Source organism: Saimiri boliviensis, chromosome 1, assembly GCF_048565385.1.
Source record: "Saimiri boliviensis isolate mSaiBol1 chromosome 1, mSaiBol1.pri, whole genome shotgun sequence".
NCBI lineage: Eukaryota > Metazoa > Chordata > Mammalia > Primates > Cebidae > Saimiri > Saimiri boliviensis.
Genome location: NC_133449.1, coordinates 113,871,922 through 113,892,020, shown reverse-complemented (window position 1 = coordinate 113,892,020; position 20,099 = coordinate 113,871,922). Strand labels below are relative to the sequence as shown.

Genomic DNA, 20,099 nt, shown 5'->3' with positions numbered 1-20,099 from the left:
CCTCCTTGTATGTTCCTAGCTGACTGCTTCCCTTATCCCCTGTGGCATCCTGTTTCTCATGTGACTGTCTCGGTCATCTGTGTTTTGTTTTTTTTTTTTTTTTTTTTTTTTTTTTTTTGAGTCTTGCTCTGTCACACAGGCTGGAGTGCAGTGGTGCAGTCTTGGCTCACTGCAGCCTCTGCCTCCTGGGTTCAAGTGATTCTCCTGCCTCAGCCTCCCGAGCAGCTGGGATTACAGGCACCTGCCACCACGGCCAGCTACTTTTTGTATTTTTAATAGAGATGGGGTTTTACCATGTTGGCCACGCTGGTCTCAAACTCCTGACCTCAGGTGATCTGACCGCCTTGGCCTCCCAAAGTGCTGGGATTACAGGCATGAGCCACTGCGCCTGGCTAATCCACGTATTTATTCCTCAGGAGAATCTGTAGCAGGCACAGTCCAGTGCTGGGATACACAGGGCAGAACGGTGGGCATCATGGAGCTTCTCTAATCCTCGCGACACTGAAGCTCAGCGGCTGAGTGACCACCCGGGAGTTCACAGCCCGGCAGAGTGGGGCAGGCAGAGAGGTCTCTAGACAGACACAGGGGAAGACAAGGCAGGACCTGTCAGTTCTGCTTTACCTGGATGTGTGCTGGTCCCTGATCAGTTTCCTTCCCCAGGCCCGAAAGCGGCCCAAGTCTGAGCTGGCCGGCTGCCTTGTGCAGATGGAGAGACGGGGACCCAAAGGGGGTGAGTCGCGCAGCTAGAGCCAGGCCCCCGCAGAGTGTCTGCGGGCCCCTCTGCCTCTGGGAGAGCCTGGCAACTCAGCCGTGGGGTTCCAGCCCCCGCTCCTCCCCTGGCCATCTGTGCAGCCTCGTAACCTGTGGGCGCATTTTGAGGCTCTCCCCTCATTGGTGAAGCCTGATTGTTTATCCAGATCTGTGGGTGTCTGGGGAGCCCCTTCCATGCCAGCTTCATACTGAGAGCACAGCCAGACGTGGTCCCGCCTTCGTGGCGCCCGCAGTCCGATGGGCAGAACGGGCACTAGCCAGACTCACATGGTTCACTGTGAAGTGAGCCCTAGTGAGCTGAGGCGCAGAGTAGTCAGGCCTGGAGAGATGGGAGCAGCCGCCATTGTACCTTTGTGTGGGTTGGAAAAGGCCCCTCTTTCCTCCTCGCTGGGTGGGCCTCAGCTTCCCCATCCCTACAGCAGGCATGACAGTCACGCCCCCACCCCTTTCCTCCACTGTTATGCCCTGATGGTCAGACCATGAAAAACATCTGTGGGAGCAGGAGGGCAAGGTGACCAACAGCAAGGATTTGCAGTGGGAGATTCCAGCACTTTCTAGCCCTGCGTCTCAGCCTCTCGAGCCTCACCCTCATGACCTGTGAGATGGAAGGCCTCACATCCTTGATGAATAGGTTCATAGGCTCCTCCACCAAGCACTTGGCGCCAGTACCTGGCACTTTGGCAAGCCCTTGGTCACTTTCATTAAGACAGAGTGGTGGGCTGGGCTCAGTGTTTCATGCCTGTAATCCCACCACTTTAGGAGGCCAAGGCAGGAGGATCATTTGAACCCAGGAGTTGGAGGATGCAGTGAGCTGTGATTGCGCCACTGCACTCCAGCCTGGGTGATAGAGTGAGACCCTGACCCTTAAGAAAAAGACAGCCTGGAGGGGGCAGCAACTGAGTCTGCTAAGGCCCCATGGGCCCCCTAGACCAGCCAGAGACTAACTTGCCACCCCCTCTGTTTGCCTTCCCCTAGGAGAGCTCCGACGCCTTCCTCTTGGCTGCAGACACAGACTGGAAGGTAGGTCAAGGCTCAGACCCCCGAGATGTGGGACTGACAGCTGGCCAGCCCCTGGCCTCATCTGGCCAGGTCCCAGAGGAGGGTCACAGCCCTCTGTGTGCCCCCAGCCTGTAGCAGTCTCCAGGACCACCCACAGGGCTCACAGCGGCCCTGCCGGTCCCCTGCCTAACAGAGAGATGCTGAGGCCAGAGATGAACGGACCCTTCTGTGAACAGCAGGGAAGAGAGGGGGTCTCTGGGGGGAGTGAGGATGGACAAGGGAGTGAGGGATGTTGTCATCTGAATCAGCATTTTCCTCCAATGAAAGGCAGGTTGACTCTAAAATAGTTCCCGTTTCCATGACAGCTGTTGCCAGGACAACCCTGTCCTCTTTAGTGGATGCCGGGTTCTCCGTGAAAACTCAAAGCGCCCTTTGTTTTTATTCCTCTGAGTGATGATATTGCTCACTCGGCCAGTCATTTCTCCCCTCTGAGTCCCATAGTGACCACTGATTTCTGGGTCTTGGAACATGTCTGACAGCAGACACGAGGGAGCCCAGCTGGGTTCTGAGGCCCCACTGGCCATCCCTGCATACCAAACCAGTTCAGATCCTTCCTCCTGGCAAGGTGGAACCAGCCCCCAGGCCACTGTCCTTGCCTGGGCCTGACCTGGTTTTGGGTCAGCCTCCAAGCCTCGTGACAGCACCAGCCGCGTGGTCTGGACACAGGGGTGACACAGAGGTGGGGCTGCCCGTCGGCTCCTCCCCCAGCGGGGGCAGTGTGAGGTTCCGTGTGAGAATCTGGGCCTGTGTGCTTGTCCCTGTCCCTCGGTCACGCTCACGCGCCACTCCAAGGACGAGAGGGGAGGCTTCAGGGCAGCCAGTGTAGGTGTGCTCAGATCCCCCGGGAGTGCTGTCTCCAAGCACAAAGGGCTTTGGAGCTGGGAGGAGAGGCTGGGGTTCTGGCAGTGGGGAATGAGTGAGAGCCCAGGAAAAGGGATGGGAAGGAAGTGGCCGGGAGCCGACCCAGGCTGGTGGGAAGGGACAGACGGAGATCAGAGCAGGATCACCAGGGGATTTTCTTTGTCCTCCATGCTGCAGATGAGAATAGGTTATGCAGGCAAACAGGCCCTGGAGGAAGCGGTTGGCCAAGTAAAATCCCATTGTAGCCAACCAGTACCTCGACACACTGGTCCCACGGTGTGGGAGGCCGATGCCAGCCCCAGCACACAGGCCCATGGTGTGGGGGATGGGCAGAGGGGAATCCTGGAGTCGTGGAGGAGACCCCGCCACACCTCTGGGTATCCAACTGCTGCTGCAAAGCTGTCTCTGCCCACCGAGCCCTCTGAGCTGCAGCCCTGGAGTTGCGGGGCCCAGGCTGTGTGGGACCCCGGTTCTCAGAATCCTCTACTTGGTAAAAGGCACGTTGTATTCAAAGTCACCTTCCTGTCCACTCTTGTCATGCCACACGGAGGCAGCGTTTCTTTTGTTTTTTGTTTTAGAAAAGCAGCCACAAGAATGGATGGCTGTTATCTGGACCAATTCTGGCAGGGATTTTACCCCTTGCTCACCATGGCAGGCATTGTCTCTGTCCCCTGCCTCAGTGGGGATAGCCAGTGAGGGAGACAGCATGGCAGAGGGACTAACATGAGCCAGACAGACCTAGGTCCTGGCCCCGCCACTTCCATGCATGTGACCTCAAGCCCAAGTCACTCCACTTGGCCACCCCATTTTCATGGAGACAGGCAGCATGGACCTCCCAAGTGTGTCTAAGGTGATGGTGCCCACGGGTCCCTCACATGGATACTCGGCTGACCGTGACAAGTGGCCACCAGAGCATGGACTCGGTGCCAAACTGCCTGGGTGTGGTTCCTGGCTCCGTGCCCACTAGCTGTGTGACGTTGGGCATGTTACCAGACCTCTCTGTGCCTTACTTGCCTCATTGTAAAGAGGGTGTTAAGAGGGTAAAATGAGTGCTTGCCCCAGCAGCACATAGACCAAATTTGGAATGATACAGAGAAGATGAGTATGACGCCGGCACAAGAATGACCCACAGATTTGTGACGCCTTCCATACTTAAAATTTAAAAATATTTTCTGAAAAGAGGATAAAGCCTCGGCATGGTGACTTATGCCTGTAATCCCAGCAGTTGGGGAGGCTGAGGCAGGCAGATCACTTGAGGTCAGGAGTTTGAGGCCAACCTGAACAATATGGTGAAGCCCCGTCTCTACTAAAAATACAATAATTAGCCAGGCGTGGTGGCGGGCGCCGGTAATCCCAGCTACTCGGGAGGCTGATGCAGGAGAATGGCTTGAACCTGGGAGGCGGAGGCTGCAGTGAGCAGACATTGCACCTGCACAACAGCAAGACCCTGCCTCAAAAATTAAAAAAATAATAATAAAAAAAGGGGATAAAGTGCTTGAAGAAAGCCTGGCACATGGGGGATGTTTGAACATAAGTGCTTGCCACTCTTGATTCTGAGACTGCAGGCCCACCCAGAGTGCTGAGGTACTAGTGACTGCCGCTGCTTACTAGCCAAGTGAGGAAACTGCCTGATCTCTCCGTGCCTCAGTTTCCTCATCCCTTTTCACAAATCTCTAAGGATTATGTGTATTATCCTTGCAAATGCCTGTGCAGGAGGCACTGCTATTTCTCCCATTTACATATGGAGGCTCAGAAAGGTTGACTGACTTGCCCAAGGTCACACAGCAAAGAAGTTGCAAAGCTGTGAGTGGCACCAGGGTTTGGCTGGCAAGACCTGAGCCTGCCTTTTCTGGCCACTACAACTGTACAACCACCAGAAAAGGGCCAACAATTTGGAGAGGCACACGGACTGCCCCATTTCTCCCCTGCCAGGACCTGGGCAAGGGTGGGGTCAGACCAGGAGTGATTTATGCAGTTTTTTTCTGATTCTCACAGCAACTTGGTGAGAAAGGCAGTCCCTGCTTTACAATTGGAAGCCCTGAGGCACAGAGAGCTTTAAAAAAATCTTGCCCCAGGTCACCCAGCTGGTAGGGGGCCAGAAGGGACTTAAACCCAGGTCTGTGGGTTCATAGGCAGGGAGCTGAGCAGTCATGGAGACTGTGGCTTGGAATGGGCAGTGTCACAGGTCAGCTTGTCACCTGGATCCAGAGGTGAGGAGAGGCCACTCAGGAGTCAGAAGTTGGAGTGGGGATAGGATTCGGTGAGGCCTTGGGGGCATGGGAGGGCTTTGTGGGCAGAGCAGAGGGCAGGGCTGGGCCTCAGTTTTCCAAGTCTCTTCCTATGCCACAGTGGCTGCAAGAACGGGGAGCATGGCCAGGAGGTGAGGGGCCAGGGGGACTCCCCATTCCACTTCTCTGCTACTGTAGAAAGCTCAGGGCCTGTCGGTCTGCCCCGGGCCTCCAGAGTGAGAGGTGAGAGATGGAGTAGGTACCCCCAGGCAGAGGACTTGGCCAGGAATGGTGTATATAGCAGGTGTTGACCAGGTCACCAGGTACCCAGAGATGAGGAGATGACCACCTTCTCCAAGGGCAGCCGGCCAGCGTGCAGGGCTGTCAGCGTGGGCGGTGGGTGAGTGGCGTGTTCCTTCTTCCGCAAGGCACAATGGGAGCACAGGCACGGAGCACCCCCTCCTCTCTCTGGCTCCTGCTCTCCCAACCTTGGCCCCCTTCTCTGCTCCCCTCCCTGGCCTGTTTCCTCTCTACCCGTATGCTTCTTGGCCTGCCTTCTCCTCTGCTCACTCCACCTGCAGGCCTCAGGCAAGCTCGACACCCAGATCCTTGCTGCCCAGGAGGACAGGGCACAGAGCCTGAGCTGGCCCTAGCGCCCTGCTCCCCAGAGACCTGAGAGCCAAGCCCCAAACTGGTTGCCTGCAGGAACAAGGGCTGGGTGGGTCTACAAGAAGTGGGCATGTCAATGTTGGCAAGCTGCCTCCTGTCCTGCTTCCTCTCCCTAGTAGCTTCGAGCCCCTGGCAGCAGGGTGAGGGTGGGGAGGGCAGAGCTGGTATATGCCTGACCATACCCCTGGCCCTGCCATCTGCCCAGGGCCCCTGGCCCCCTAACTCTACTTTCAGCACTGTGGGGAAGCCCCCTGCCTCTGTGTGGGCAAGGTGGGAGCTCCCCGGGGGGAGAAAATCCTTGGTGGGTAGAGAAGGAGCAGTCCCTTGAAGCAGGGTGATAATCCAGATTGCCCAAAAAAGCAGCAGCTCCCCAGGCCTCCTCAAGGTTAAGCGATGGGGCCTTCCTGATGGAGAGGCTGGGCCTGGGGGTCTGGTTCCCAAGATGCTGGGCTTGGGGCTCTCCCAGGCCCTCCGTACTCCCCAGGGTGTGAGTCAAGGTCTCTGCCTGTCTGGGCAGTGCCCGTGCACCCTGCCCTGCCCTGTCCCACGTTGGTGAGCTGTGCATGTCCGTGAGGCCCCTGTGTGTACCTGACACGGGTGGGTGTGTGCGTGTGGCCTCGGCTCCTCTATTCTGAGGATCCCATGTGAGCTGCAGCTGTTGGCTGCGCCTGTGTGTTGGGGGCAGATGCAGGGGCTGGGGACCAGCAAGGATGATGTGTGGCTGGGGTGGGAGGAGCAGTGGCAGGGCTGGGGCCAGGAGGACCTCAGAAGCCAATTGCAGCCACGCTTGTCTCCCAGCAACCAATCTGGGAGCCGCGGCTCCGGGTAAGCGAGTGGCTGCTCAGAAACCCTGCAGGGAGGAGGGGCTGGCTAGGCTGGGCCGGGATCCTGGTATAAATGGCCCAGGAGTTGTGCCCCATCACAGAGCCGACCGTCTCCCACTCGAGCTGCCCCCTCCCTCTGGACCCGAGTGACTCAGGCCTTTGTTTGTCCTTCCCGGTCGAGGCGGGTTCCCTCCCTCGGCAAGATGCCGGAGTGCTGGGATGGGGTGAGTGAGGGCTTTGCGGGCCGCGAGGTGGGCCGGGAGGATGGGGCATCCTTATGACCCACGCAGGGAGCAAATGCCCGCCCCCCTCAGCCCACATCTGGTGGCAGCCCTGCCTTCATTCGCCTCACCCTGGGGTCACTGAGACACGGTCAGAGGGCCCCAGGGTCCCTGGTGCCCCTGTTTGCAGGAGCGGTTGGGGGCAGCTGCTAGTCAGAGCCCATGGCAGGGGCTGGGGGGAGCGTGTGGATGGGGGGGTGGGTGACATCTCTGCAGGAAATGGAACGGGGAAGGCGCGATCTGACTTGGCTTCATTGCCCGTGTGGACCCGTGCGCCAGTGCCTGCACGTCCCACTGACCGTGTACCCTCTGGTGTGCGCTTGGATGGTCCCTACCTGGGTGGTGCCTGGGGCCATCAGGCCGGGGGCGGAGGTGTCCTTGGTGCGCCCCCGAGGCTGTGCGCCTAGTGTGCGTGCAGGGGCTGCCGTCCGAGTGGGCGGCCGTCTAGCTTGTTTGGATGGCTGCGCCAGTGCCACGGGAAGGACAGGCAGCTTCTTCTTGAGGAGTCGCCTCCCAGTTCCCAGGGCTGTGCAGCGCCAGCCGGGCGGAGGCGAGGTCTGGGCCACACCAGAATGACAGCCTTCAGGCGGGGGTCCCTGCTGGGGAGGAGCGAGGAGGGGTTGCCTGGTGCCTTATTTTGTAGGTGGGGGAAGGCAACGCTGGAGCCGTGAAGCTGGCAGGGCTAGGGGACCCCAGTTGGAGCCCAGGGCACCTCTTCTCGCCGGGGCATCAGGTACCCCGGCCCCATTCTTCCTCAGGAGGGAGCGGCAGGGGCAGACTTACTCCCACCCCCACCCTCGGGCCCCACACGCCTGCCGTGCCTGTTCCGCAGACCAGGGGTCACCCCGCACACACACAGGCGACAACGTCAGCGCCTGCCCGCCCCTGCAGACCCTGTCCCCTGAATTATTGATGCGGCGGACAGGCCAAACCACGGCACCACCACCACCAGCTCCCACACAGGCGCAAAGCCCGGCTCAGAGCCCCCCCCTTCCCTGCAGTGCTCAAGGTCACAGGCGAGGGGAGACGGACAGGTCGAGAGGAGCCGCCAGAGCCCCCTCCCCGGCTGCCGCAGTGCTTCCCGCCTGCGCCCACCTGGAGGCGGGGCCGGCTCTGACGTCACCCGGAGCCAATGGGAGTGCGAGGCCCTGAGGGTTGGGGGCCTCAGTGGACACCGCGCTGTGGCCCCCAGGGCGCTGTCCTTGCGCAGCGCTCTGAGGGACAGCGGGACGGGGGTGCTCGACTTGGATCAGGCTGAACTGAGTCCTGAGCTCCCTGCAGAGGGTCAGAGGAGGCACTAGGGAGGTCGGCAGCAGGGTTCACCCAAGGTCACTGGGCTTCGTAGGACAGGCAGCCCGGCGACGCCCAGGCCCAGCCCTTCCCATCCTGGGAGATGAGCCTTAGTAGGGCCAGCCCTGTGGCTGATCACATCACGTCAGGGGGGATGGGGACCAGGCCTGAGGGGAGACAGTCGGGGCCTGCTCAGCAGCGGAGGGCAGAGACCCCTCCCGCCTCCCACGATTCGAGATTCGCGTGTCTGGGTTTGGAAGACACTGCCCTGGGCGCTTGACTTCTGACCCCAGGAGGATAAGTGTCCTTTATGCAGCAGGAAGCGCATTGCAGCTGTATTGCAGCCCCACCCTCCAGAGCCCAGAGAACCCACAGGTGGCTGTGAAGGGGCAGGCTGGTCAGGAGCTCCCTCGGGTGAAACCTGATCTCCTCTGAACATACAGCCTCAGTGCACCACCCTGGCCCTGAGAGTGGCACCTGGCAGGGCCCGCTCTCCCTCCTCAGGGGTTGACCTTGGGCCAGTCATTCCCCTTTCTCAGCCTCAATTTTCTCCTCTATGGCCTGGGTCCATGTGGGGAGTAAATGAGAGAAGTGTGGACCAGCGGTCAGGGACTGGGAAGTGTTCCTGGATTTGATAACCCCCGGAGGAAGGACAGGCCTGGGAAGGGAGGGGCTGTGTGGTCTGTCCCCTCAGCCCTGGTGTGGCCTCCTCATCCCCTGGGTGGTGCAATCAGCCACATGGCTCACCCTAAGGCTCATTACCTGGGCCCTCCTGGAGGCCAACAGGGAAATAAACAAGCCATGGCCCCCAGGGTGGATGGAGACTTTGGCCACCAGGTCGGTGCCAGTTGTCAGTCAGAACTGGAGACACAGTCCTGGACAGTGGTCCTCTGAGACCAGACCCACTAAGGCTGGTCCCTGAGCAACTGTCTCCTGCTGCCTGTGTCTCCTTTCCCATTTGAAGACAGGAACTTAACGTTCATTCTTAACCAAAGTGTCCTGATCTGCAAAACAGGCACTAGGCTTCCTGTCTCTTGGGAAACATGCAGGAAGCCCAGCACACAGTAGGTGCTGTTACTTGATGTCTCTTTCATGTCCTTGACCCCAGCCCTACCTCCAACTCACTGGGCCACCACGTGGGTCCCAGGACTCCCCGTGATGCAGAGAGGATCTGTTTATTCAGCTCAGACGGCACCTCTTGAAGTTTGCCCATCTGAGTGGCTAAGAATGCCCAGTTTGCCAGGCGACCAGTGAGGAGGGTATCCCCCAAAGGCTCAGGGATGCCTTAGCATTACAGCCCCCTTTTGAGGGCTTTTTCCAAGTGCTAAATGCTCCACAGACATTGGCTTGTTTCATTCTCGCAAGGTGGCTCTAGATGGAGAGGCTGAGGTACAGCAGAAGTGACGTGACATGCTCAGAGTCACAAGTAAGGGGTAGAGCCAGGTCTTCCTGAGGAAGTAATGACCTTGAGCAGTAAAACCAAAGGTGTGAACTCAAGAGGATCCCACAGCAGGCTCTGCAGAAGGCCTCTAGAGGGGATGGGGACTGGGGTCTGACAGGGGCTTGTCTGAAGGGAGTGCCTGGGGATGCTGGGCTCAGGGAATGGTGTTCAAGGTGGAAGGAACCACATGTGTAAAAGCCTTAGGGTAGGAGCTGGAGGCAGAGTGGGGGTCAGGTCGGGGTGAGGCTTGACTGGCACCAGTGTTTACTGAGGATTTCAGGCAGGACTGCTGAGGCCATTGCCCTGCAGCAGCAGGAAGCACCTGAGAGTTCTGAGTGTGAGAGGGACTTGGGCTGGGGAGGCAGAGCTGTCCAGGAGAGGCTACTGCAAAATGGAGAAAAAGCCTCCCTGGACTCTCAAGGGCCAAGTTGCAAGGGGGTGGCTGGGCCAGGCAGTGGCAGCACAAACGTTGCTGGCTGGTTTGCAGAGGACCAGAACTTCCCCACGCAGACCAGTTCACATTATCTGTGTGCCGAACAGCCCCAAGAAGGGGCATCCCATCCAGTCGGTTTTCTCTGGGGGCTTCTTGGGGTGGTGAGAACAGGATGCCCCATGTAGATGCTCCACCGCAGGCCCCATTCCCCAGAGGAGCCAGGAGCAGGAGCTGCCTGGCGTGTCCAGCACGGTCTCTCCCCTCCAGGAACATGACATCGAGACCCCCTACGGCCTTCTACACGTGGTGATCCGGGGCTCCCCCAAGGGGAACCGCCCAGCCATCCTCACCTACCATGACGTGGGCCTCAACCGTAAGTGCAGCCCAGCCTCCATCGCCCTCCTCTGTCTCCAATCAGCCAGAGCAGTGAGGCTCCCACCCTCCCCACGGGGCCCTTCCTCCCACTCACACCTAGTTCTGTCTCCTTCGCCCTCTGGGCCTCCATTTCCCTGATGGACCCAAGGCTGACGCTTCTGCCTTGCCTGCCCTTGTGGGGCCCGGCCTCCCTTCCAGTCCCCCGGCCCCTCTGCTCAGCCACAGTGGAGGTGTGTCTTTACAGACAAGCTATGCTTCAACACCTTCTTCAACTTCGAGGACATGCAGGAGATCACCAAGCACTTTGTGGTGTGTCACGTGGATGCCCCTGGACAGCAGGTGGGGGCGTCACAGTTTCCTCAGGGGTAGGTACCCCGAGCCCCCTCTCCCTGTCCCCAGCTGTGCGCCCCAGGCCACACCTGGGCCCTGACCTCCTGCTCTGCCTGCAGGTACCAGTTCCCCTCCATGGAGCAGCTGGCTGCCATGCTCCCCAGCGTGGTGCAACATTTCGGGTGAGTCCCCACTCAGCCCCTACCCCTGTGCTAGGGCCCAGGGGTCCTACCCCCACGGCAGAGCCACCTGGCTCCAGCTGAGGGCTTCAGGCTATGGGCAGGGCCTGCTCTGGATGACAGGTATGGGAAATGGCACCCCAGCCCTAGAGTAACCAGCCTGCTCTGCACCAGGTTCAAGTACGTGATTGGCATCGGAGTGGGCGCCGGAGCCTATGTGCTGGCCAAATTCGCTGTGAGTTTCCCCACGCTCCCGTTACCCCAAACACCAAGGCAGGGCAGGGATCTCCTGCTGGTGGGCAGTGGGGGGAACCCTTCAGCCTCGAGGAACTGTCCCTGCTCTTCCTCCTCCTCCTTCTACGTCCTCTTTATGTAGGAAACCTCTGCTTTTTTTCTCCAGGGAAATTAACTTAAAAAAAAAAAAAAAGGTTCCTAGCGATGGGCATGGTGGCTCACATGCACTTTGGGAGGCCAAGGCGGGCGGATCACCTCAGGTCGGCAGTTCAAGACCAGCCTGACCAGCATGGAGAAACCTCATCTCTACTAAAAATACAAAATTAGCTGAGCATGGTGGCACATGCCTGTAACCCCAGCTACTCTGGAGGCTGAGGCAGAATTGCTTGAACCTGGGAGACAGAGGCTGCAGTAAGGCGAGATTGCGCCATTGCACTCCAGCCTGGGCAACAGAGCAAAACTGTCTCAAAAAAAAAAAAAAACAGGTTCCTCTCTCCATACATTTTTCTCAAAAGGCTACAAACTATAACTTGCGTAAACTATTATCCAGAGCCAGAATTTCTAATAGCAACAAACTATACAACTAACTATTCTAGCCACTGAATAAGGATCATCCTTCACTAATTGCCATGGTATTTCAACATGAGTAACTTTTTTAGCAAAAAATTTTATTTGGAAACAGTGATAGAGATTCTAAATAAATCCAGGAACTGTGAAGGGCTGGGTGACAGGAGGACAAGCAGGGGCGTCTGGACCTGGGTGTGCGGGCACGGACCCAGCTGCTCATCAGTGGCACCTTGAAGACTTCACAGTGCGTTTCTGCTGTCTGCACCCGTCCCGGCCCCGCCCAGCCCTGTCTTCCCTTTTAATGCAGCTCATCTTCCCCGATCTGGTGGAGGGGCTGGTGCTGGTGAACATCGACCCCAACGGCAAAGGCTGGATAGACTGGGCTGCCACCAAGGTGGGTGTGTGACTGGGGGTGGGGTGGGTGCACCTAGGGTGGGGTGAGGGGCAGCACTCACGCTGGCACCCTGCTCCCTGCAGCTCTCCGGCCTGACCAGCACTTTACCTGACACGGTGCTCTCCCACCTCTTCAGTCAGGTGAGGGGGTGGGGGCCTCTGCAGATTTGGGGCACCCTGGGATTTGCCCCTCCCAGCCCAGCAAGAGGAGGCAGACAGGTGTATTTGGCATCTGCCCTGGCTCACTCCAGATTGCAGCTCCGTGATGCTGTGGCATCTGAAAGACAGACATCGGCTCCCAAGGCCCCACCTCCTACCTGCCCACACCCTCTCCCCCCTGCCCTGCTGGGGTGGGGCAAGGGCCACTCTGGCAGTGACATCTGCTGGCCCCCTCTGAGCCCACATCCCTCTCTCTGCCCCTCTGCATGGCCCCACCCATCCCCCTGGGCCTAGGAGGAGCTGGTGAACAACACAGAGTTGGTGCAGAGCTACCGGCAGCAGATTGGAAATGTGGTGAACCAGGCCAACCTTCAGCTCTTCTGGAATATGTACAACAGGTGCGGGTGGGGACAGCAGCCCTGGGACCCAGTACAACCCAGTGGAGGGCCTCGCACACTGCCCCGAGGGAGGCAGGCAGGCAGCACCCTTACCCCAGTTTGTAGATGAGCAGGGTATTGGGCCTCAGAGGAGGTCATTTCCTGCACGAGGTCACGCCCTGTGAGGGGCAGAAGGGAGCAGAGCGTCGGACTCCCTGCCCTGGGCTCTTCCACTTTTCCTCCTCTCCTGAGGCCTTCCTGGGCAGGAGTGTTGGGGGTGTCAGTGACATCCCTGATTCCAGTCATCCAGCCTTGATACTGATGTCTGCAAATCGGGGAAGAGGTCAGATGAGCCTGTGGTTTGCAAGCTATGCCCCTGGGAGCCTCTTTGGGGCCTGCCCTGCCCTGCACGGGGGTGGCCAGCCCCCCTCACTCACCTGTCCTTCTTCTCATTCTTCTACAAATATTAAGGACCGGCTGTGTGCATGGTACTAGGAAAACAATAGAGAATAAATAGACCCAGGGCCTGCCATCCCATATGGTTCAGGAGACAGGCCAGTGGCAGAAACTCCCACAGCACAGGTGGCAGTGCCCATGGCTCTGAGGGGCATGGAGAGCAAAATCTGAGAGCCCACCTGGGATGTGTTGGAGAGTCCAAAAACCTGTGCCCAGGGAAGCCCCTGGTCCATTTATGCAGAGCAGGTCCACGCCTCCCTGCTTCACCAATGGCAGTGTTGGGCTTGGGATGACCAACATCTTGTCCTGGCGTGCCCACCTCTGCCTCTGCCCCTCTCCCATAGCCGCAGAGACCTGGACATCAACCGGCCTGGAACGGTACCCAATGCCAAGACGCTCCGGTGAGTGCCCCCTGGCCCTCTGGCCTGCCCTGGCCTTTGCCCCCATGACCCAGCCAGACAGCCCTTTTCCTCTGTATCTGCAGCTGCCCCGTGATGCTGGTGGTCGGGGATAATGCACCCGCTGAGGATGGGGTGGTGAGTGAGGGGCAGTGGGCTCACTGGGGCTGGGAGGTAGGGGTGAGGGGCTCACTGGCTTACTGGAACCAGATACACACGCATACACACACCACCACACACCTGAAGATGTGAGTCGAGGGTAGAACCAGGTAAGCATGTGTACACACACATACATCCTGAGTCTGGGGTGGAACCAGCAGGGGCAATTCTTGACCCAGCCCTGAGGAGCCTCAATGGCTGGCAGTGGATGGTGGGAGGGGCCGGCAGTGGGTGGTGGCCTTCTCCTCCACTTTCGCAGTCTTGCCACACATCACATTTGGCATAGCTCCCACCCTTCTGGTGGGGGAGACCTGGAAATGGGGAGAGCCGGAGCCAGGGCTGGGCCACCTGAAGACCCCCTCTTTCCTCCCCAGCAGTGCAGCCCCAACCTGATCCCTACCCACCTCAGGCCCAGAACCTATGATCTTTCTTCTAAAATGTGATCAAGTCATTGTAAATCATGAATGCATACAGCGGCTCGGTCCCCCTTTTCCCATCACCTGCACCTGTAACGTTTGGGAGCTGTGTGTCACCTCTCCTGCTGGAACTCTGAGAGCAGGAGGGCTGGGCTGGGGTGCCCCATCAGCACAGAGCTGCTGGGAAGCTGCAGGGTCCAGAAGTGCCCAGAGCATCCCATGTGCCCTGAAAATACCAGGCTTTCCCATGCTCACCGGGAGGGTCTGGAAGAGTGGGGGTGGGCTATGTCAGCTCTCTCCACCCAGTCTCCCTCAGACCCTCGGCACCGCTCACCTCACTGCTGAGGGCTCCGGGGCTTTCCTGGGCCAGCCCAGGCCTTGCCTGACTCCCACTCCCAGCAGTTGTGAGTGGCTCCAAGGGTCCCAGGCCCTTCAGGGGGCTACTAAACTGGTCTTCAAGAACTTGGGAGAGCCCTGGGAGAAGAAAGCCTGGGAGAAGCAGTTTGACAGGTGCTGGGTCTCCCTCTGCCTCCCTTACCCCCTCTCCTCCCCAGCTTGGGGTATCAAACCTGCCTTGGCCATGGGGGTGTGGAGGGGCAGGGGCTGTTGCTGAAGCTGGCTCCTTGTCCCCAGGTGGAGTGCAATTCCAAACTGGACCCGACCACCACAACCTTCCTGAAGGTGAGGCCCTCTTCCCCAGCCCTGGGCCAGCTTCCCTAGCATGGGCCCAACCTCAGGGAGGGGCTTGCCTGGGGTCCCAGCCAGGTGGGAGCTTGTCTTGGAGTGAGGGCCCTGCTCAGGTCACCCCACTCTCTCCTTTGCAGATGGCGGACTCTGGAGGGCTGCCCCAGGTCACACAGGTGAGACTTCTGGCCCTCCTGCCCTTACATCTATGGGGATGGGGGAAGCCTCTACCCTCCCTGCTAATCCCAGGCAGCCAATAAAAGCATGTGCTTATCCTGCCCTCCACAGCCAGGGAAGCTGACTGAAGCCTTCAAATACTTCCTGCAAGGCATGGGCTACAGTGAGTACACTTCTACCCCACCCCACCTAGAGACGGGCAGGTGGGCAGTGCTGGGGTGGGGAGTCCTGTTTGCAGGGCTGGCACATGGTGTCAGGTGGTACCATAGAGCCTACAGGCATAGGAGCTTTGTGTGACCTGGGCCCTGGATGCTGGGCCACACAGATGCCACCTGAGTTGCAAGTTGGGCATCCTAGGCTGTGCCCAGCTCCCCTTTGCCCTCAGGGAGGGCTTGGGGCACTGTTCTGATGGCAGTGCTGGGCCTACTGGGGAAGGGGCTCTTTTCTCCATGCTGGGGGTCCAGGGCCTGGGCCCAGGGCCTGCCAGGGAAGCCTGTCTAGGGGTGAAGAACACCCCCCCTCACCCGCCCCAGGGCTTGGGGTCAGAGCTGGGCCTACGGCACCTGAGAAGGCCCTTTGAAACTGGTGGATGCACCCAGGGTGTCACAGGAATGGGCTTGGAGTCGGGGGCCTGGTATTCAGAGAGCTGAAAGCAACACACGCACGCACGCACGTACATCTCCTTGACCTCCCCTTTCCTCCAAGACATACCTGTTCCTCCAGCTCCCCCACTGCCAGGAAGCAAACTTCCTCTCTTCAGTTTGTTTTTGTTCCCCTCCAGACGTCAGCCTCTGGAGCTGCTATCTCCAGGGCAAACAAGCAGGAGGGCAGCCTATGGGAAGCCTGGCGAGGACACCCAGGAATAGAATGCTCTTTGGAGCAGGGCAGAGCCCTGGGGCCCACAGGGAGGCTCCGCAGAGGCTAGGATCGGGACACAGCAAGCACTTGCGGGGTGATCGGAGGAAGCCTGTCCGGAGCTGAGATGCTTTCTTACTGGCCTGGGGAGAAACTCTACCAGGCAGCCCTGAGTTGAGAGGGGTGCAGAGGGGGCAGGCCTCCCCCATTCTGTATGCAGGAGACTGAGGCCCAGCAGAATGGTGAGGGGATAAGCACCCCACCTGCTGTCAGCGCTCCCTTGGGCCAGAGATCTTTCCGGGGAGCCACCGCTGAGTGGGTGGGCAGGAGTGGGCTTCCAGAGCCTGTGACCCTGCCCCTAGCCTCTCTGTGCCTGTCCCTTGTCCCGTCTCTCTGGGTCATCTCAACGCCCTTGCCTCGGCGGACCACGCTCTTCACCATGTTGTGTCTCCCCACCCCCGCCCCCCTCTCCGGCTCTGTCTTCTCTCTTAGTTGCGTACTTGAAGGACCGAAGGCTGAGTGGAGGAGCAGGTAGCCCCACGGCCCTTTCCCCTGATGCATGGATGCCCAGCCTCCCCCTCCCCGCTCCCTCCTCGCAGTGCTGCAGCCAGGCCGCATCTTGCTGTGGTTTGGAACCTTCTCATGTCCTGTTCAACTCAGAAACCCCACAGATTCTTGCTCTTCTGCAGATCTGGGCCTGTAGATCAGCAGGGTTGCAGAGCAGTCTTGCTTCTAGGTTATCATGAGCTTCGTGGCTTCCAGAGGTCTGGGGATTAGAAACAGACCCTCCTCAGAGGTAGAGCCTAGGCCTGGCCCTGCCTGAGCCACAGAAGTGGCCAGGAGTGTTCAGGAGGGTAGAGTTGGCTTCCTGTAAGCCTTGCTTGGCAAAGTCCGAAGAATAAGGGCAGAGTCGAAATTGAGGGCAGTGTGAGGCCACCCTCCGTGTCCTCCTTTACGGAAGCAGTCCTACTTCTCTACCGCATCCTCTTGAGGGAGGCACAGCTGGAAACCCAGCACCTCCCTGCACCAGCTCGCGGTGCCTGGTCAGCCACTGAGAGGGCCCTGCTGCCCGCAGCCCCCTCAGCCCACTCACCGTCCCCGGCCGTGCATGCCCCTGGCCCGACAGCTGCTGCCAGCCTCTTGGCTCAGGAGGGGCCCTCTGTGCCTTGGAGGAACGGTTTGCTAGCCGCTTTGCTTGCAGCCTACTTTTCCCACTGGAGGCACCTGGCCCTGCCCACTGATCCTCACACCCATCCTGTCTCTGTCCACAGTGCCCTCGGCAAGCATGACCCGCCTGGCACGCTCCCGCACCGCGTCCCTCACCAGTGCCAGCTCGGTGGATGGCAGCCGCCCACAGGCCTGCACCCACTCGGAGAGCAGTGAGGGGCTGGGCCAGGTCAACCACACCATGGAGGTGTCCTGTTGAAGTCCTCAGTCCCGCTGACGACACCCAGCTGTCCGCCCACATCGAGGTCCCACTGCCATCCTTGCGCCGGCTCATGTTCCCTTTAGTTTATTTTTGTGAGGGCAAAGGGGAGGAAATGGGGTTACTTCTGTTTGAAAAAAAATATGAGGGGATCTATGTTAGATGCTGTGGCGGAACAGTCTCCAGATGTTTTGAGGGGCTCACTCTTCCCCACCCCATCCCACGCTCCATGGTAACTTGGCCAACTTGACCCCTCATCCCACTCCCTGCAGCCCAGGCACAGGAGGGCAGGGCCGCAGGGAGATTTGCTGTGGATCCAGGCCATCCTGGGTGAGCCCTTGGGCAGGCGGGTTTACAGATGGCAGTGGCTTTGAGAGGCTGGGTGCTGGGCCCACAGGGGATTGGGGGCCAGCTCAGGCACTGGCGTGGGAGCCCTGGGAGGCCTCCTCCCCTGCCTTCCACCAAGCACACCGGTTTCTGTCTCATAGCACATGTGACAATCATCTGGACAAGAGCCACAAGGGGGCGCTCGGACCGGGCAGCCACTTTCCTGGTGCTCTCTGGGCCCAGCTGGTGCTGTGGGGCCAGGCAGGCAGGGATGTCAGGGGGTTTCTCTGCCCAAGGAAGACAGAACATGGAGAACTGTGAGGGCAGGAACCCCACAGACTGTCCCTAACAGCCCACACTGTGCCGCCTCCTGGCCCTGTCCCATTTCTGAGCCAAGGCCTCCCTGAGGCAGAAGTCACCTGGTCCTCTGTCCCCACAATGACCTGATGGGGCGAGAGAGGAGGAGACAGCCCATGTGTGGTGTGTGTACCCCTGAGAACTTCACGGCGACTGCCTTTGGGAGCCCACAGATGGCCAGATGCGGGGGCAGCTGAGTTCCTGGAGACCCTTTTTTGCCCCAGGTTCCCCAGAGGGCAATGCCATCAGTAGCAGTGTGGTGTTTCAGGCAGAGCTCTGGCCAGGCTGCGCCAGCGGGTCCTGTAAGCATCACTAAGGAAGAGAGAGTTTATTTGGTCAACTGGCCCAAGGCAGCAAGGCTTCCACAGTCCCACCTCCCCATAGCTGCCTGGGCTGGGGCTTGCTGGGGGCTGAAGGTTCTGGACATTGAACATGGGACAGGTAGAGTAGAAAGACTGCCCCCACACCCCAGCCCCCTCCTTCCACCTGAAGCCCAAGACTGCCATATGCTTTCCATCCACCCACCTTACCCCGTAGAATCTTGTTGCCCAGAAACCAGAGCCATTTGTCTTGGACCCTAAATCAATGGTCACAAACCCCAAAACAGAATAGGGGAGAGAGTGATGCAAAAATGAAGGGCTGTGAAGCGGGGAGGGCTGTGGCAGGTGTTCTGAAGCTGAGAGGACACCTAGATGCATATTTCTCTGCTCACATCACCCCCTTCTATAATCCGAAGCCATGACGAGCCCCGTGGTGTGTTTCTCCCTAGTTCTACCCCCTCACGTGCTTCCTCTAAATACTGAATGTGACTGAAAGCTGGTAGAATTAATCCCTCTTACTGTAGATAGCACTGCAAATCTTGGAATTTTTTTTTTTTTTTGCTGTTTTCAGATGAGATATCTATAAATATTCTATATATTGTGTGTGTGTGTGTGTGTGTGTGTGTGTGTGTGTGTGTGTACACATTGGGTCCTCCCATGTGGTGTTCCTTCGGAGGCTGTCTTTGGTCAAGGTGAACTTTTAATGTTTATTATTTTCTTCTCCGCACAAAGTGAAGAGCCTAATTTTGTGTGTTCTGGTGGCTGCTGTCATGAGATGACAAAATGTAAAACAAAACTCTAGTCAACGTAGAAAGAGTTAACTGTGCTGAAAAACTAATAAAGAACCTAAGAAGAATTCCAGTGTGGTGATGCCATGCCCACCGTGGGAAGCTTTTGGAGAGACAGAATGTTTAGGCAGGGGCTGCTGGTGCTGCTTGGGTTTTGGGATGAGGGTGCTAGGAGAGGATGGTCTCCACCCATCTTTGTACTTCCCGTACAAGTCATGTACGTTTTTTTTTTTTTTTACCCGTGAGAGGAGAGTATGACAAAAGTATTAAAAGCCTTATGTGCTCATTCTGCTTAAACCCAACAGTGACAAAATACAGTTATCGGCCAGGTGCAGTGGCTCACGCCTCTAATCTCAGCACTTTAGGAAGCTGAGGCAGGTGAATCACTTGAGGCCAGGAGTTCAAGACCAGCCTGGGCAACACAATGAAACAAACCCATCTCTACTAAAAATACAAAAATTAGCTGGGTGTGGTGGTGCACGCCTGTAATCCCAGCTACTCCGGAGGCTGAGGCAGGAGAATCGCCTGAACCAGAGGCAGAGGTGGTAACGGAGATGGTGCCACTGCACTCCTGCCTGGGCAACAGAGCAAGACTCTCTCAAAACAAAACAAAACAAAACAAAACAAAACAAAACAAAATACAGCTCTCCAGAAAAAAATGCCTTAAAGACAAAACAAAATATACCTACCCTCCAAATCTCCTGCCTGAGTCACTGCATTCCTTCAAAGATAAACGACCCTGGTCTTTGCCTTCGCCTATACATAAGCTCATGTCTGGCAGGGTTAATGATTATACTTCTGCAATCTATAACCAGATATACTTATCTCTAAACTTTGATACGATTTTACATATACTAAATCTTCACCTATATATAGCCTCAACTGAAATACCGTGTTGGAGCAGCCTGGCAAGATTACTTCTGGGCTACAGGCCTCAGTCTATAGTCCTCAATAAGGCTCCTAAATAAATCCAACTTTAATTCTTTAAAAGCTTAATTTTTTTCCTTTAGTCAACATACCAATCCTTACGTTAATTCTACAGGGTAGGTATTATCTTAGTTTCGCAAGTGAGGAGAACTGAGCTTCAGAAAAAAGGATCTGTCTTAATGACAGACCAAATTGAGTGCTTAACTCCGGCGCTGCTTGGCTTCAAAGCCCATTCTTATAACCTCAATATTCACAGCCTCGTTTTCTTAAATTAACAGCATGCTCCTTCCCCCACGTTTAACCACTATTTGTTTTATTCAATTCATTCATTTACCCAA

The 20,099-nt window shown here is 57.8% G+C and overlaps 1 protein-coding gene and 1 non-coding gene across 10 annotated transcripts in view; both read left to right on the top strand.

Annotated features, from left to right (window-relative positions):
• Positions 1-18,902, top strand: part of NDRG4 (NDRG family member 4) — a 49,380-nt gene extending 30,478 nt beyond the window's left edge. For 2 of the 9 annotated variants that reach the window (XM_074402211.1, XM_039475797.2), the window contains exons 3-18: positions 1,747-1,791; positions 7,337-7,426; positions 10,125-10,230; positions 10,477-10,597; positions 10,682-10,744; positions 10,916-10,976; positions 11,850-11,936; positions 12,020-12,076; positions 12,389-12,492; positions 13,272-13,328; positions 13,412-13,463; positions 14,534-14,581; positions 14,725-14,760; positions 14,873-14,924; positions 16,109-16,147; positions 16,888-18,902. In XM_074402211.1, coding sequence (XP_074258312.1) covers positions 1,747-1,791; positions 7,337-7,426; positions 10,125-10,230; positions 10,477-10,597; positions 10,682-10,744; positions 10,916-10,976; positions 11,850-11,936; positions 12,020-12,076; positions 12,389-12,492; positions 13,272-13,328; positions 13,412-13,463; positions 14,534-14,581; positions 14,725-14,760; positions 14,873-14,924; positions 16,109-16,147; positions 16,888-17,042 — 1,173 coding nt within the window. In that variant the 3' untranslated portion in view covers positions 17,043-18,902. Of the gene's footprint in view, positions 1-1,746; positions 1,792-6,371; positions 6,637-7,336; positions 7,427-10,124; positions 10,231-10,476; positions 10,598-10,681; positions 10,745-10,915; positions 10,977-11,849; positions 11,937-12,019; positions 12,077-12,388; positions 12,493-13,271; positions 13,329-13,411; positions 13,464-14,533; positions 14,582-14,724; positions 14,761-14,872; positions 14,925-16,108; positions 16,148-16,887 lie in introns of those variants that run through there. The other 7 variants (XM_010331373.3, XM_074402191.1, XM_010331371.3 and 4 more) reach the window with 7 other exon arrangements.
• On the top strand, positions 3,741-3,847 carry LOC120362136 (U6 spliceosomal RNA). The gene has a single exon (XR_005578128.1). It is a non-coding gene; the product is annotated as a U6 spliceosomal RNA (small nuclear RNA).
• Positions 18,903-20,099: the final 1,197 nt, after the last annotated feature.